The 18,349-nt window shown below is 38.3% G+C and overlaps 2 protein-coding genes across 4 annotated transcripts in view; one reads left to right on the top strand and one right to left on the bottom strand.

The window, feature by feature from the left end:
* The window catches only part of LOC101743983 (uncharacterized), a 37,560-nt gene that overhangs the window by 417 nt on the left and 18,794 nt on the right, over positions 1 to 18,349 (top strand). The window contains exon 1 of one of the 3 annotated variants that reach the window (XM_062673589.1): positions 6,363 to 6,459. The exons of 1 other annotated variant lie outside the window; for it this stretch is intronic. In XM_062673589.1, coding sequence (XP_062529573.1) covers positions 6,425 to 6,459 — 35 coding nt within the window. In that variant the 5' untranslated portion in view covers positions 6,363 to 6,424. Of the gene's footprint in view, positions 1 to 6,362; positions 6,460 to 18,349 lie in introns of those variants that run through there. One more of the 3 variants, XM_062673586.1, reaches the window with a different exon arrangement.
* On the bottom strand, positions 506 to 17,045 carry LOC101738746 (probable aldehyde oxidase gad-3). Its single transcript, XM_062673569.1, has 16 exons — positions 16,967 to 17,045; positions 15,429 to 15,592; positions 13,126 to 13,286; positions 12,674 to 13,056; positions 11,712 to 11,935; positions 10,199 to 10,301; positions 9,973 to 10,097; positions 9,044 to 9,337; positions 8,453 to 8,743; positions 7,407 to 7,894; positions 6,370 to 6,553; positions 5,190 to 5,385; positions 3,768 to 4,531; positions 3,033 to 3,225; positions 2,121 to 2,234; positions 506 to 1,505 (listed from the first exon to the last, which is right to left on the bottom strand). The coding sequence occupies exons 1-16, from the start codon at positions 17,007 to 17,009 to the stop codon at positions 1,435 to 1,437; spliced, it is 3,798 nt and encodes a 1,265-aa protein (XP_062529553.1). The 5' UTR covers positions 17,010 to 17,045; the 3' UTR covers positions 506 to 1,434.

The following is an 18,349-nucleotide window of genomic DNA, read 5'->3' as shown; positions in this document are numbered from 1 at the left end:
TATGGACCGGGAGCATGTCTGTAATCTAGAACAGTGCTTCTCAACCTTTTTTCGTTTTGTACCCTTTTGTAAAACTTTTGATTTACGAGTAACCCTCTCCTGATAACTCTTATACCATTCATATCGACTCCATTACTAAAATGCGTCTAATTTCTCACGACATTCACATTCACACATTTAGACAGGCGGCATATAGTACTGTATTTTATCAACGCCCGTCCTAGGTAAGGAAACGACCAATATTTGGAAATAGGACCCCAGTTTGAGAATCGCTGGTCTTGAGCAGTTCGGTCAAGGCGTTCACGAAATATAAACATGTGACAACAACATTCAATCGTTTTTGTAAAGGTAGTAAAAGTACTGGTTCCTCCATAGCATTAACATTTAAAATCAAACCGCTTAACTAAAACAAGCATAATAAACTATAAACTATTATTATATAATCTTTATTAAACTTATAATCGTAGCCTTTCGATCAAATAAAGAGACAAGATACATAATTGATGTTACCGGGGCGTACATACAAATACATTATCCTAAAGTTTCGGAAAATAAATTTCAAAATAAGGTCTAATATACCTAATAAAATACAAATACAAAAAAAGGTTACATAACAAAATTTATATTGACGCATTATTTTTGAAAGAAATATGTTGTTTTTTTTATATTTTGAAATATCTTTTATATTATATTTGTTGAATGTTGTTAGTTGGAAGATTTCGAGAATCCACGTTCAGTGGCTTTGTTTTATTTATCCACACTTGTGCATTTTCGCAAATGCTAAACAGTCATTAAGCCACGCATATAACACGTTTGAAGAAACACTAAATTAACAAAACAAAACATTTTACACAACTTCGATCGTCGCATTCCCGCCAAAATCTCTTTTTTTTTAAGAGATTTTATGACCTGGTAACTAAGACTTTTAAGTTATGTCTTATTTTAACTTATATTCTTATTTTTATAAAAAATGATAATATGGAGTGAAATGAAGTGAAATGAAATAAAGATGATTAATTTGAGACATTAATCAACTGGGATGAAATTAAATGAAATGAGATAATATGGGATGAAATATCATTGGCTACTCGGCCATATTAGGCCGGAGTCGGTCACGCTCAGTGTGCTTAGAGCGAGTTTTTTAACGTTCTCGATAATGTAAAAGCTAACTCAAATTGCTATGCAGTTAGAACAGCGCCCCTAGTGGGAAACGTAGGCAAACTTTCCAACTCCATAGAGATCTGAGTTAACTTTTACGCTATAGAGGGCGTTAAAGAACACGCACTAAGCACACGGCTTGACATAGCGGTTTAACAACTGACTCTCAGACACAAACCTTTACACTTTATTGAATAGAAGCATTGTAAAGCTAGCCTACGTAGCCAACGTTTAATTAATACGTACATTGGTGTGCGCACGTAAGAAAATTGATTATTAATTAAACAAAAATTCTTCTAGTTTTACATCAGATTTGAGAACGTTCACTGCTAACGTGTATGGACCATCTGTAACGAGAATAAGAGTTAGTAAAATAATTTGTAGCTAAGTATATCGAATCAGGAATGTGGCGATTTGCAGGGGAAACATGGTAAAACATATGAGGCTGTCAGCGCAAAAGTGGCCTAATCCACAAATTTTCATAATCATGCTTATAATTATGTATATTGCGATTTATTTAAAATATAATAAGTTTTGATGCAAAACCGGCCTATCCATCGTTTCATCCATATATAACAAACAGATGGCTTTGTAAACATTATTTTTGCGCGTATTGTTTTTTTGCATACTCAAATTAAAATTCATGAAAACATAAATTTCATTGTTCCATAATACCTATGGTAAGCGTAAGTCACTTTTACGCTGACGGCCTCGTAAATCTTGAAGGATTGCGAGATTGAAGTGGCAGTGGAAAAGCATACTGCTCTAAATACAAAAGGCCGCTGGAACTAGCTTCCACACCAAAACATGAGGTCGAAGACATAACTTGTATTGGAAATAGTTAATTTTTAAAGATTCCCCTTTCCCCCACATTACTCCCAAAAAAATTGATGTGGTCTAAACAAAAACTAAGCAAATACCAAAATAAGGATACTAATATAAGAATACAAGAAGTCGCTTACCAACATTGAACCATTTGTTTCTTGGGTATCCAGTCTCTTCTCTTGAAGACACTATAGCTTCCCGCAGGGCTAGTGCGACGCAAATGGACAAGCACGTCGGAGGTTCAGCAACAGCTGTCAGAAGGACAATGTGCAGAAATAAATGAGATAGATTTGTATATTGTTATGGCTTCTGAGTTTTTAACACCTGTAGAGCTACCAAGTCTTATTTTTCTCCACCTTATCCCACTATTATAGGTGGGGTCGGCACAGCGAATTTTTCCATTCCATTCTCTTCTATTAGCCGTCATCTCAACACTTACTCCTCTTTCTCTCACATCATCATTCACACACTGCATCCATGTCTTCTTCGGTCGACCTCTTCCCTATTTAGAGCTATCAAATAATTGTCCAAAACAGCATCATATTTTGAACAATTTAAAACTATGTGAACCGACCGGCTGACTCGAAGGCTATAGAACAAATTTAACGTTAAGTTATGAAGGCATGGTTATTTGCATTAATAATGAGTTTTGCCGAATCTAGAGTAGCTTTTCCCGTGGATTTTTTAAGTCAACTTAATGAGTCATCGGAGAATAGGCAGCAGCGCCCTACGATCGCCAACTGGCATTTATTAGTGGTAGTGCGTATTATAAACCCGCACTGGTGGGTACTAATATCCTACCTACTTCTGTTGCAAAGTTGAAGGTTGGGACAACCTTGAAACGTCGACCTCATGTCTCAGAGGTGGCCATATTTACGAAGCTGGCTCACTAAGGAATATACCTAAATATATCGAAGAACTAAATTGATATATAAAAGTCCATGTATATGCAAACTGAAAGACATTATCCAAATTCACGATCTAATTCTTTCGATATATTTTTTTGTGACGTGCTCTTGGACATTAACGATAAAGAATTGGAAACGCACCTCTTGCCCCAAGGGTACCGATTGGGTTGTAAGAGTTCCTCCTGAATTGAATTCTAAAGTCTATCGGGATATCCTTAGTCAGAGGCACCTTGTAGTACCAAGTTCGGTCGGTGAGCAGCTCTCCAGTTTTCTGATCATATATCAACTCTTCATGGGTCCAATAACCGACGCCCATCATGAATGCTCCTTCCACCTGTACACGACTTTACGTTTGAATTCACGTTAAGTGCACTTAATGGTTGTAGCTATCTGATAACAAATATTAGATTGATTTTAGAAAAATCACCTGAATTAAAGAGGGAAATATTTTCCAGCTGAGAAGAATTGGTCTGTTTATGAACGTCAATCTGCAAGTCAGCTTACTATCACACCTCCCTCCAGCGGAGTAGAGTTCATCCATAATACCTGGAACGTCTTTTTTGCCACGTACCATCCGGCTTTGGAATGAACTCCCCTTCACGGTGTTTCCCGAGCGCTATGATATTATGTCATTCTTCATCCGAGGCTTATGGAGAATACTTAACGGTAGACAGCGGCTTAGTTCTGCCCTTGACATTGCTGATGTCCACGGGCTACGGTAACCACTCACCATGAGGTGGGCCATATAATCTTTAGCCTACATAGGCAATTAAAAAAAACTCTTTAATTCTGCTTCATCATTATTACCGTTGTCCAAATTATCTATTAAAAATACAGCTATGATTATCTTCCATAATGTTGAATAAAATCACCAACCTGTCCGACATCTAATTCCGGATTGATACTGGTCCCTACATCTTCAATGATATCAACTCTCAGTATCTCATGTTCTCCCGTTATGACATCCAGCTCTACCTCAGCAACGGCTGCTCCAGCGCATCTATACGGATCTTGATCGTTTGGCGTCACGCGGTAACTGGTCTGCAGATTGATGCCTCTATTGAACGCGGCTTCGATAAGTATTTCCCAGGTCGGGTCATTTAGGGCCTCCCGAACAACTGACAAGCGGTCGAGAAGAATTTGGCAGCATTTAATAGCACCGAAGCAGACGGATTGCGTGGTTCTGCTGCCTCCAGTCGTGAAGTTGTTAGGGTTCGTAGCGACAGTCGGAGGTTTACATATTACCTTATCAGTGGAAATTTTCAGTGTGTAAGCGACTGCCTGGATGACTTTTGTATTGATCCCTTGTCCTATTTCAATACCGCCATGTGTGACCACGACCGTGCCGTCTCCGTGGTACACAGACAACAAAACGTGATAGTCTACGACCGAAGAAGCCGGCCAGTTCATCATAGCTAATCTCAGACCTCGTTTCTTCCATCTATTCTCCTTGTTAAATTTCTCGACTTCTTCTTTGCGTTTGTGGTATTCGCTATCTCGCAGGAGTGTTTGAACGACTTCAGCTACTTCTGTGTACTGAGGATCAAGATTATTGAGACGAACTTCGATAGGATCACGTTCCAGTTCGTACGATATCCGCTCCATTAAATATTCAGCCATGGATATGGCTTCCAGGGAACCTGAATATACAAAAAGTTTAAATTTTTTTCGACTCGTTCCAATTTATAATTCGATTGATGAAACGTGTTACTGGGGGTAGGACCTCATGTGAGTCCGCACGGGTAGGTACCACCACCCCGCCTATTTCTGCCGTGAAGCAGTAATGCGTTTCGGCTTAAAGGGTGGAGCAGCCGTTGTAACTATACGAGACCTTAGAACTTATATCTCAAGGGGGGTGGCGCATTTACGTTGTAAATGTCTATGGGCTCCAGTAACCACTTAACACCAGGTGGGCTGTGAGCTCATCCACCCATCTAAGCAATAAAAAAAAACGTGTGTCGTTTGTTCGGTATGACCAGTTCTTAAAGGCACCCCATAACCCCTTAACCAATGTTTTTATCGGCATAAATGGTTTGCCGGAATGGCCCACTGCCATTGCAACACAAATACCGATTAGCATTGAGAAATAAGTGGAAGTACCAGAGTCCATGGACATCACAACATGAATGCCGCCATCCACCTTTTATAAGGACTGTCTCGCCTTTCAAATCAGAACGCAGGACTGCTTCGCAGCAGAAATGACGTAGCAGTGATATCAAACCAGTTGAACCAGATAGTAACATTACCTGGAATTGAGACCCTTTTGATTTGAAATTTATGATGGAAAAAATGAAATACCTGGTGCTCTCGCATAAATATTCGACGCGGTATCAGTAACCACATTGAACAACTTGGACTGCCATCTTCTGTTATCGTAGCAGTTCTTGACCCCCCCGATAAGGAAAGGCATTACGGCGTCCGACACGGTGTAGCCGTTATCTTCGTATATCTGGTACTCCATATACTGGATTTCACCGGAATCACTGAGTCCAACCTGTAATGGGAGATTTTATAATGAGGATTTTTTGGCAATAATGACCTTCGAAGGGTGGCGAACAAGGAGAAGAACCGAAGATCGGGCTTAGTGGTGTGGATTGGGAGAGGTATTTGTCCAGCAGTAGACGACTGTAGGCTGATGATGATGAGGCTTTTATGTTACAAAAATCTTCAAGGGTCGTGTTAGAGAAATATCTGCACCACCTCTCAAACAATAGACTTACAACTGTCAACTGAAGGGATTGACTGATGCCACAATCTACAATTACGAAATATCGTTACGATCGTAATGCGACGACAAATCGTAAGGAGTGTGTTGAAAACTTTAGATTAGTTAAGTTACCTTTTATTTTTATTGTTTAGACGTCTACACGAACTCTTGACCCAACTTACCGGAGTCCATAGACGTGAACACCGTAAACCACACTTAAGTATATTTCAAAATCAACCATTCCTATTAATAATGAGCACTAATTTACTGGTGGTAGGACGTCTTGTGAGTCCGCACGGGCAGGTACCACCACCCTGCCTATTTCTGCCGTAAAGCAGTAATGCGTTTCGGTTTGAAAGGCGAGGCAGCCGTTATAACTTTACTGAGACCTTAAAACTCATATCTCAAGATGGGTGGCGGCATTTACGTTATAGATGTCTATGGGCTCTGGTAATTACTTAACCCCAGGTGAGCTGTGAGCTCGTCCACTCATTTATGCAATAAAATAATAATAATACATACATACATACACAATATAATTTCTTGTCTACGCGCCATCTCCAGAATCTAAAGTATTAGATAGAATTTCTCTATTGTGTAAACTACAAGATAAGTCCTCCGCGGTCCCGATCGAAATACTAGTAATACTACTAGTACAACTAATAGTGTTAGTAGTAGTACTAGTATTATAATTTTAGGGGGCTCTAATCAAATTGTTATTGATTCAGGCACTCCAAATATTGTAGGTTTGTGTTCCATAAAAAAACAAACCTCAAAATCTCTCTGACTGGGCAGTCGTTTCCCGATCACTCTGAGGTTAGCCTGAATGCTCATCACGAAGCGACACGGCCTATCCATGAGGTGAGTGACCAAGGCGCATGCGCAGGCCACGTGAGACGCGCGCGATATCTTAGCCCCGTACCCGCCTCCACATCTAGGTACTGTCAGATTAATCCTGAAATTATTTTGAAACTAAACTAAATATCACAAAAAAAAATTTTTTATTGCTTAGATGGGTGCACGAGCTCACAGCCCACCTGGTGCCAAGTGGTTACTGGAGCCCATAGACATCTACAACGTAAATGTCGCCACCGAACTTGAGAAATAAGTTCTAAGGTCTCAGTATAGTTACAACGGCTACCGCAATCTTCAAATCGAAACGCGTTACTGCTTCACGGCAGAATTATTGCGAATGAATGTAGCGAATAATTTACGAAATAGGCAGGTAATAAGGCCACATCTCTGGAAAGATCCAGACTGAACATTAATCTGAATTTCGATTAGTCGATCTTTCAGAAAAATCGATCTCAACTTTGATCGGACAAAAGATTGAATGACTAGTATAAGAAACGAAAATGCTAACTTACAAAACTATCGTTATTTTTGTGTTCTTATTTTGCTAATCATAGATTTAAACTATAATAACATATTTTGTGAGTTGAAATAAAATCTCAACATTTAACTACTTTAAATAGTTAATGGAAGTCGCAGACTTTTTTCTTTATTACGATTTCTTATTATGTTCTATTACCGATTGGACCCTCAACAGCTGTCAAAATTATCCCTTCAAAAAAAATTAGATCGCTTGTAAGATCGATTCATGCGAAATCGATTTCAATCGCGAATCGTTTTTATGGGTTTCGATTCATCACCATGTAAACTATTAATGATTTTCAAAACATCAGGCATCCTTACTTAACATGGCTCAAATTTTTTCTCCGCTTTGTTGGTAACAAGGTTTGTGTTGGGATCATCTCAAATTATAGTTCCCTATAGATAGTTCCCTTGTACCCAATATTCAACTCTACCTGTTTTGCTCTATGTTTAAGCTCTCCGAAATACCGATGTGAACTGAATCTGTCCATTGCGTTGCCACAAATACATCCAATCCGTCTTCGCTTGGTCTCGTAACGCACGATAGGTTCTCCATGTGAAAGTGGTATTGGCCTAAAATAGTGTCTGAGCCTTTGAGGACCCTCTGCACATTCGTTCCCCTGTCTCTAGGAGGAATTATTATGAAAAGTTTGACTCGACTTGGGTCTTTTGCTCTAGCATCGTGAATAGTTAGTATGGGCTTTCTGTCCACTTTGTATTTGACATGTACGAGTAGGGCTGCTCTGTTTGCCAGCTGTTCAGTTTCAGCCACGATCAGACCTATGGCTTGATCGTAATATTTTATCGTTTTTTCTGCGAATATCTCTTCGGGGAACAGTTGAGTCGGTACTCGTTGGGATAAGAAATTATTCTTGCCCGGTATGTCTTTCGCTGAAAAGAATGCTAGCACGCCTGGAATTTTCTGAAAAAAAGATGGTCTTTTTTTCAGACACTGTATTACTCCCCTAATTTTCAAAATGTTGGTGGAAGAATTCGTGCCAAAATATCTAAGTACAAACAAAACGAAAACCCCCAAGATAGGCTTATGTTTAATCGACATATTCGCAACTTATCGCGTAGGACTCGTTGTGACTTGACGTTGTATTAAGAAATCACGGTAGGCTGCGGCTTGGCTGAGGCTTGGCTACGATAGGCAGTGGCTTGGCTCTGTCCCTGGTATTACTAAAGTCTATGGCCAACCGTAACAACACACAAACAGGTGGGTCACAGGCTCGTCTGCCTACAAGGGCAATAAAAAAAATCAAATTTGAAAAAAGAATACATAATAAGTAAGGTGGATTCAATTAGTCAAAAATCTCTTATATTTCCATTAAAACAGATTTTGATGGAATTACAATGGAAAAATGTTTCAGATTGGTTTATGTTTGGATCAATTTATATTATACATGTTCGTTTCTCTCTCTCGGAAATAAATAATCTCGTACATAAATTAATTGAAAATCCGGTAGAAAAAACTTACAAGAGCAGGTGTAGGATCGATTTCTACTATCTCCCCGGTTCCGACATCAGACGTCACAAACGCACAGTATACTTCAGCCGTCTGCTTCGGTAAGTCATTCACGTATTGAGCTTCTCCCGCACATTGCACGAGAGCATCGACCTTCGGCATTGGTTCAGTCAGTGGCCATATTATGGGATTCGTATCGTAAACTTCGGAGCCTTTCGAAAGTGGACGAGTTTTCCGAAAATCTCTGGCTCCTGAGCGGTAACGAGGGTTTATCGTTTTCTTCGGAATAAGATTTAACAGTCCCTATACACAGAAACAAAGCAACAGTAAAAAATAGTGTATTTAGTAAGTGCGTTAATTTTTTTTACATTGCATTTGACTACTGAATCCCTATCGTATATGACTGTAATTATGAACCTTCGAGTCGAATTTCAAATGCTCAATCTTTTACTCTCATCCTCATCATCACTAACAATAATACTAGCTATAACAACCGTTTAAGAAATTTAACAACCCCAAAAAAGTCCTTAACCGGTTTGTTTAAACTTTAATACTTTTATATTTGCAACTATTTTCATAAATTTTTGTCTTATTGCAACTCACTTTGTAAAACAAACCCAGGGCCAGCTTCTTTCTGAATTCGGGGCTCATTTCTCCCGGAATTTCATCCACCATTAATTCCCCTTTCAACACCATCAGAGCGTGCTGCAGAACTTCATTGGTAAACACGTCTTTCCCTTTGAGGTACTTCTCAGTTTGCTTTGCGTGAACGAAATGTGCTGACAAACCGCCAATCACTATTCGAGCCGAATCGATTACACCTTTATTTTTTGCATTAAATTCATAAAGAAAACCGGTGTTCACTTGCGCATGAGCATTCTGGGCTCTTGGCATAATCTGAGAAAGGTGCATGTCATTTAAAATTTGTACTGTTTAGTTCTGCCTATGCACTGCAGAGCTTAATTAAACATTGAATAATATCTTAATCTAATAGTTTACTATGATAACTTACTTATCAGGCTACTAATTAGATCATACAGATAAATCCCGGTCATTTAGAGGTACGATTAGAGATAGACCCACGCTCCGTTCGTAGTAATATTCATGCCGATCATTTCTCTTGCTGAATTCTCTCTTTTACTTTGGTTTTAAGGACTAGAGAAATAGTCCGAATCTTCGACCTTTAGATATTTTGGCTGATGCAATTTTAAACTCTCCCCCTAATTAATGCTAGAAGTACCAAATTTGGTACAATTATGATGGTACGTCTTTTTACTGCGAAGCAACCGTCATAATTCGTTCCGACTTGAAGGGGATGGAAACTATTTTTCCAATAGGTACTATCAAAAATCTCTTAGGACGTTACAGCATTCAAGTGGGTGGCAAACGACATAAATGGGCAGTAACCCGGTAACAGTTAGCCTCAGGCCGGTCGCGTGCTTATCTGCCTACTATCGATATTAAAGGAAAATAATCTCTACCATCTCGTGACACGTGCGCTTTTCCATTCATATAAAGACAGTAAATTATACCTTGAACGAGACAAACTTGTATCGATGTGAAAACGGCGGAATCCTAATTTGATAAATAACTCTACCGGTCATGTCCATTGACAAGAAATCGTCTGGAGTCACTTCAGTGGATTCCGTTTTGTGAACTGAAATAACATAATATAATTCAGTTAATCAGTTAAAAACGATCACCCGGATGCATCGGCCCTATGAAGAGACGCCATTCGTTAATGAATCGAAAACAAACCTATCACCATGGTGGCTCCGATGGTTTCAAGCAACAGGAATATATCCGAAGAAAACGTTAGCTGTCTGTGTTTCACCATTAAATTCCCAGCGATAGTTCCAACCTGTAAAGACAATAATTTATTAATGGTCTTGTGCACGTAATCTGTTGCCCCATTGGTCGTTTTCCAATTATTATTTTTTGCTTCGATGGTTGATTGAGTTCACGGACCATCTGCTGTTACGTATAACGGCTGCTCCACCCTTCAAACCGAAACGTATTACTGCTTCACGGCAGAAATAGGCAGTGTGGTGGTACATATCCGTGCGGGCTCACAAGACGCACTATCACCAATAAAAGAAATTGTGGTGGTATTAACGTGTTCTTCAAACGAGGCTTGTGGAGAGTATTAAGCTGTAGGCAGCGGCTTGGCCGCAAACATTTGGGAATGGGAAGGTGCTTGTAATCGTCCTTTTCGGCCTTGGATATAGAGTTTGTTTGTTGTTGTTAAGAAGTGAAAACTTCTTTGGTATCTTATCGATAAAACGTGATATGGCACTCAAAAACATTGCATCTATAGGATTTAGTTTATGGGCGTTCAGACTAGTTCTTTTTAATTTAATATTCAACTAGGTGCGCCCGCGGCTTCGCCCGTTACAAAATGCAATTTTATATTAAAACTTATGACATAAGACGATCGAGAAAGCTAAGTACGTAAATTTTAGGTGAACATACGCACACACATACATTCTCTTTTATATATATAAATATAACAGGTACATAGATCTTTTCATACTTCAAGTTCTTTTTTCTTATTTAAAATTGGTTCACCGCTTTTTTTTTTATTGCTTAGATGGGTGGACGAGCTCACAGCCTACCTGATGTTAAGTGGTTGCTGGAGCCCATAGACATCTACAACGTAAATGCGTTAACCACTTTGAGATATGTTCTATGGTCTCAGTATAGTTACAACGACTGCCCCACCCACCCTTCAAACCGAAACGCATTACTGCTTCACGGCAGAAATAGGCTAAATAGGAATCATCTTTTACAATTCAAGGTTTCATGAGCGGTAAACATATTGTTTCACCAGGCGGACAGCACTGATCGTCGTAATATAAACAGCCGGTCTACCCGAAGTCCACCTGATAAGTCCTACCTTCATCCACGAGGTGCTCCACTAGTCTAGAGGGCTAATCGAGAAGTTTTTTTTTTATTTTTTTTATTGCCTGGATCTGTGGGCGAGCTCACAGCTGGTGTTAAGTGGTTACTGGAACCCATAGACATCTACAACGTAAATGCGCCACCCACCTTGAGATATGAGTTCTAAGGACTCAGTTTAATTACAACGGCTGCCCCACCCTTCAAACCGAAACGCATTACTGCTTCACGGCAGAAATAGGCGGGGCGGTGGTAACTACCCGTGCGGACTCACAAGAGGTCCTACCACCAGTAAAGTACAACCTTGAAAGCTAAAGGCTAAAATATTTATAAAAATAAAAGTGTTATGAAACTTAATTAAATTGAACCTTACATTTCTAACTGGAATATGAGCAACAAGATCCAGATGCTCATAAAGCTTGATCAGATACGAGAACTCTTCGTGTTCACGTGAAATGTTCTTGAACAACTCCATTAGGTCGGTCAGTGTCATGCCGGCTCCGACAACTAAATTCTGATCCGTGTAATATTCCCTTAGTGCTTTTATTGGACTTATGTCTATTAGCAGCCGCGGGTAAACCAGTATTGGTGCTGCTCCTAAAATCAACAGGGAGAAGATAAATGAGTTAATGCTTCTAATGCTTGCGTTAGAGAAAGACAGAAAAGACTTTTTTGTTGTCGTGGCTTAAAGGATAAGAGGTCTGGTGCATTCGTATCTATCAATGCAACGGTGTTCGAATACCGCAGGAGGGTACCAATTTTTCTAATGAAATAAGTACTTAGCAAATATTCACGATTGACATCTACGGCGCAGGAAAAACATTGTGTAATAAAAATCAAACTCGCAAAATTATAATTTGCGTAATTACCGGTGGTAGAAACTCTTGTGAGTCCGCACGGGTACTTTCAATAATTATCTTTCTTTCTATTTGGAAATGTTCCAATATAGCATCTACGTAAATCTAAACTCAAGGACACCGTTTAAAAACCAAAAAAAATGTGTGCGTGTACTAGTGTACACACGTAAGAAGTGAAACTTGTTTATGGCCTTATTTTTCGAAAAATGATCTACATGCAACTTTCTAGAAATTGGTTAAATAAAGTTAAATTAGATAAAGTTTAAACAAAAGGATTTTATTATCATAGACATGAATACAAAAAAGTTAAATTAGATAAAGTTTAAACAAAAGGATTTTATTATCATAGACATGAATACAAAAAAGATGGCGCGTAACGGAAAAATGTGACGCGTAACCGAAAAATGTGACGGTAAATTTTTTTCCAACGCCGATAAGGAAGTTTCACTTCAAAAACATTCATATTTACTATATTTACCTCTTCCAGTATTGCCATTTACTAGCATATAAGACTCGTAGCCTTCTTCATCCAAAACTTGAAATATTTCACTAATTTCATTAACTCTGTACCACGTATGGCCATCTTTGGTATGTATTTTCTTCATTTGATCATCATTTTTATCTATAACGCACCAGCTTCCATCAATCACATCACACTTGCCTTTACAGTTTTCTTTACAATTCTTTTTGCATAAAGATACATCTTCTATATCTAGTAATGGATGTGGTTTCGGGGCATCTTTGGCGAAGCTTTTAAAGGCGTCCAAGATCGGTCGCGAGCCTGTGCATCTACAAGTGTTACTCCCAAACGAATTTTCTATCTCGTGTTGAGTAAGATCATAATGATTTGATTCCAACAAACTGAAATTTAAAGGTCATTTTAGTTTTGTAGCTTAAAGATACGATTCATGATATTCTGAATTCCCTAACCTGTACATGCTCATCACGAATCCAGGACTGCAATATCCGCACTGAGTCCCGTTATACTCAGCCAGGGCTCTCTGGACGGGGTGATACCCCTTCCCCCTGCTTCCGATGCCTTCGATTGTCGTCACCTCCCAGTCTTGACATGACCTAACCAGTACTAAGCACTGAAACAAATACTTCTTAAGAATTCAATGTTTTGGAAACACCGACAATAATGGGAGCTTTTTATATGTGCAAAGAAAATATGTTTGCGAACAAATTATACATTATTGTGACAGTATTCGTCAACACAATTTAATATTAAAATAGGACAAGCGTTCGTGCCTCAATATTTAAAAGTCCCAATGAACTTATATCATACTCAGTCGATTGTTGCTCGGCTCTATTTTACCAATACCAGTTTTTCAGTAATCGATCATTGTGAAGAAATAGCTCCGTGTAACATAAACCATCCATACTACCATGCCTGACCTATGGGTGTCAATCACGGACATTTGATGTCAAAACGAAAAATAAAATCCAAACCACTCGAGGAAGAATGGAAAGAAGCATCTTGGGCTTGAAACAAGGTGACGTGCACGGATATCCGCCAGAAAACGAAAATAGCATATGCTTTAACATTCTCGATACACAGGAAATGGAAATGGAGAGGCCATCTGGCCTACAACGACAATAGATGGACAAAAAGATCGGTCGTATGGACAGATCCACGAGGAAAGAGAGCGAGAGGTCGTCCGTACGTCAGGTGGGTAGATGATATTGTAACAGTGGCTGGTAAAGATTGGCAGAACACCGCCAAGGATATAAAGAAGTGGTGCATCTTAGAGGAGGCTTTTACCCGAAGGGGGTACAGAAATTAATAATAATCAACAAGAAAGTAATATAAGAACCTAATTTTTAATCAATTAATGTATGTTCAAATTATGTTTCTTTATTGCATGTTAAATTCTAATTAAGTTGTCAGTTAATTATCAATTATTATTATTGTTAACATAAACCAAACGGCAAATAACTTTGTAGCGGGGGTATCGTGAACTCGCGCCACACATACTACACTCATGTTTATTTTGCCGCGAATTTTATTATGCCTATGCCTATTGTAGAGCATGACGTGAGCGTGATATACGATGCGAATGAGATATCGAATTCATGTTTTAAAATGGATAACGGCATTTTTCTATATCAAACGTGTCCAGTAATCAGTGTGGGTCGTTAGAGGTTGAATTATACACGACTATTGTTGCTAGTTTCTTCTTCTTTTTCTTGCCCTTATCCCGTTGTGTTGGAAGCATGTCCCTTTTTTCTCCCACCCACCATTTCTCGCATAGCCTCTTTCACATTCAAGTACTTTAAAACGCCCATGCTGCTGTCGCTAGGCTCAACAGTCGTTATTAATTTATGGAACGTTATTACATTAACGTTATCTATTATTAATACGTGAAGCAAAAACTTTGTATCCCTTTTTACGAAAATTGCGCGGACGGAGGAGTATGAAATTTTCCACACTTATCGAGAATATAGAGAAGAAGTGCACAATGCTAATATTTTTTTAAAATAATGCATAAAAGATACTTTAAATCAATAAAGAAAACATTACACACACTACATACCATGTATTTGACGCACACACGCATGCATACTATTTAATGTCAAACTTTTGTTCTTGACGTCTGTGGTCAAATTGAGAATAGATTAAATATTGTTTGTCTTTATTAATATTTTTTATAGAGTAGCCTTAGCGAAATTTGTGATTATAGAAGTACAAAATACAATCATAATAGTGTACAAACTTACAATTCCAATTAATTATAGTCGAATTTCGACTACTGCGGGACCTCTAGTTGTACTTATTGGGTCACGCTAACACAGAATTTCGTAACAATTGCTTTAAAACGTTTTCACTTCGCTGTGCAATAATCAGTGACTGTTGATTTGGTAATTACTTTAATCACACGATGTAGTGGTAATTTTTTTTGTTCGATTACTGTTTTATGATTAACATACTACTTATTGATACAAATGGTTAGACAATCCCGGTTTCCAAAAGCGGTTACCGGAGTAGTACCTGCAGATATATCACCATCTGCTGTCACCAACCTTCGAGTTATTGGGAATAATCTACTGCGGAACGAACTGAAGAACTGCCTTGTGATGGCGACAGGATGGTGCATTCGGGACAAAGACGAGACGCTTCGTGTTAAAAGGGTAATTTTGCCTATTAAGACCTATTTTACTGGATTATCTTCTAATGGTCTCCTTAGAGTAAAATACTTATAGTGCTAGTACCGCGTTCAATAATAGATTACCGAGTTAACGGAGAATTTCATTTTTTTGCCGTTTCGGTCTGCGTTGACCGCCACAACACAAGATCCGCAGCCTCCCTCTTTGCACATGTACTTCGTTCCCCGCAAGTCGAGGTGGTTCCTGATGTAATCGTTCAAGGATGTGTCGGCCTCTATTTCTGGTCCAACTGAGAAACAAAAGTAGTCATCGCAGCCGTCAGCCAATGTTAAATAAATGTTTTGGGTGTTTTAAATACCGCTAAAAGACCATGAACGTATTAACTTACTGGTGGTAGGACCTCTTGTGAGTCCGCACGGGTGGTACCACCACCCTACTTATTTTGGCCGTGAAGCAGTAATGCGTTTTGGTTTTAAGGGTGGAGCAGCCGTTGTAACCATACTGAGACCTCAGAAATTATATCTTAAGGTGGGTGGCGCTTTTACGTTGTAGATGTCTATGGGCTCCAGCAACCACTTAACACCAGGTGGGCTGTGAGCTCGTCCACATAACTAAACAATAAAAAAATAAAAATATTTTTTTTTATCCAGAATTATTTTCGAATCTCTGAATAATTATTTCTAGAAGCGTCCTCGAATTGAGAGTATTATTTCAAGCAGTATCAAAGTACAGGTCTTAAGGCAAGCGTATAGCTGCAGTATAAGCAGAATGATAGAATCTCTTTAAATCAATGAATATATGGGTGAAGAACCTCACGGTTATCTGGTATGTTGGTATTACCAAAGCCCATGGGTAGTACAACATAAGTACCCCCACCCAACGTATACACCGGCTACCCCATCCTTCAAACTGGTACGTACCTATATACTTCGTGACCCATATAACCAATGAATATGGTGGGCAAGGACATTGAAATAATATTTAGATAGAAAATTGTTAGCGCTTATAATCCCTAAGATGAAAACCCAAGTCAGATAAACTACCCGACCTTAAGATACTGTTAGTTAGTTATGTGTGAAATGAAACGTAGAAGTAATTTTATAGAAAAATAAACAGAAGGACAGTCAGCATCAAAATTTCGACGAATTACATCTTTTGTCATCCGTGACCACGAAAACTGTAAAGTATTTTAAACATCGGAAATAACGTACTTACAATAAAGAAAGCGAGATTAAACCGTAAAATGTGTTTTAATTCTATATGAATTTTAATTAAATATTGGCAAATCACATAGACAAGCGCACTTTCCATTCCACATCCAATCGAGCGACCCCATATCACCAAGTGGACATTGAGCAATCAGAAATGTTTAATAAAATTTCAGATTATTAAAACGCTTTTGATTAAGCCGAAGAAGGGGTTGTTTATGATAATCTATTAAATAATTAAACTATACAAAATTAAAAATAATCCCCATATCACCAAGTGGATATTGAGCAATCACAAACGTTTAATAAAATTTTAGATTATTGAAACGCTTTTAGTTAAGCCGAAAAAGGGGTTGTGTATGATAATCTATTAAAGAATTAAAACTATCCAAAATTCAAGATAATATTTGTGCAACTCAACCCGCCACTAAAATATCTGAACACTTATCTCTTACCAGAACATTTGAGTCCGTTAACGCTAAATGTGATTCGATCCATATTTTAGGAGTTTCACGTTGCAATTGCTTTACAAGCAGCGAGCAACTGTGTATCAGCCTGTACAAAGTGATTTCGTAAAGATAAGCCTAATTAAACCGTTTAATGTTTCAGCATTACGCACGCGATAGATACGTGTGCGAATATTCTATGTAAACATTATTTTTCAAAGTACATGATTTTTACCAGAGGTAGGTAGGATGCAATGGTCAAGATGCAAAGTGGAACGATACTAAATATCCCAGAAAGATATCAAGGTTTGGGCCTTATGAAGATTGTCCTCAACATCCAGGAATGGAGTGGCACTTGAAAAAAGTGTGAGTGTTATAAAAATCCTATACGTTCTATGTCGCAAGCTTCGTAATCATGTCACAAATATAGTTAGTATTATAATAGTAGTTTCACAGTTTCAACAGTTCAATGTTGTTAATTGAATCTTAATTAAATTTACTCTATTCAATTAGCTGAAGAAGTTATTTTGTAAGGATATTTTTTTCAAAAATTTCAACTTTAAATGGCTGTCCTGTAAAGTTGCAAAAAATTAGCTTAAACCAATTAGCCTTTCACCCCTCGATAAATATTATTTACTAGCTGAGTCTAGTTGAAGCTAGTCTAAAAAAGTAGCCTAAGTTACTGCTTATATCATTAGCTACCTATCAATGAAATTCTCGTCAAAATCCGCCCAGCCGTTCCGGAGATTAGCCGGAACAAACAGAAAGACAGAGAAACAGACAAAGAGACAGGCAAAAATTGTAAAAAATGTTATTTTAGTGTATGTACCGTATATATATTCATATTGTGCATGTAGTAAAAAGCGGTTATTTCACAACAGACACTCCAATTTTATTTATTTGTATAGAAAAGCAAACTACGAGTATAAATAAGAAATATGTTTACGTCACAGCATGTCTATTTATTCGTAACACTGCTGTTTAGTATATGAATTGTATTTAACGAACGAACCTGAAAGTTGCTACATTTAATTGTTTCTAAGGCCTTCTGAAAAAAAAACCAAACATTTACGTTTGAGAAATTGTTCTAATGTTGATGGTTCTGTATAAGAATTTCCCGCGAATTATTTTATGTCGTTGAAAAATCAAAGATGTATGCTATCATTTGGTGTCCAGGACCGTTCCTAATGCCATAAGACACGTTAATGGGAAATGCCAAAGCCAAGCTGCTATTTACTGCTAGAAGCGTTTCTCCCTCCGTGCGTCGTATTCCTCAGTTCTGAGGGTCGTGACCTTTACTGAGCACTTTTGTCAGGACTATGTTCTTCCATTCACTTCTGTCCTCCGCGCAATGGATAGCGACATTGATGCTGGATTCCAAAGTCGTCTTGA

This window comes from Bombyx mori, chromosome 18, assembly GCF_030269925.1.
Source record: "Bombyx mori chromosome 18, ASM3026992v2".
Taxonomy (NCBI): Eukaryota; Metazoa; Arthropoda; class Insecta; order Lepidoptera; family Bombycidae; genus Bombyx; species Bombyx mori.
Note: the sequence above shows the minus strand (reverse complement) of the source record. Positions and strands in the feature narration are given on the sequence as shown.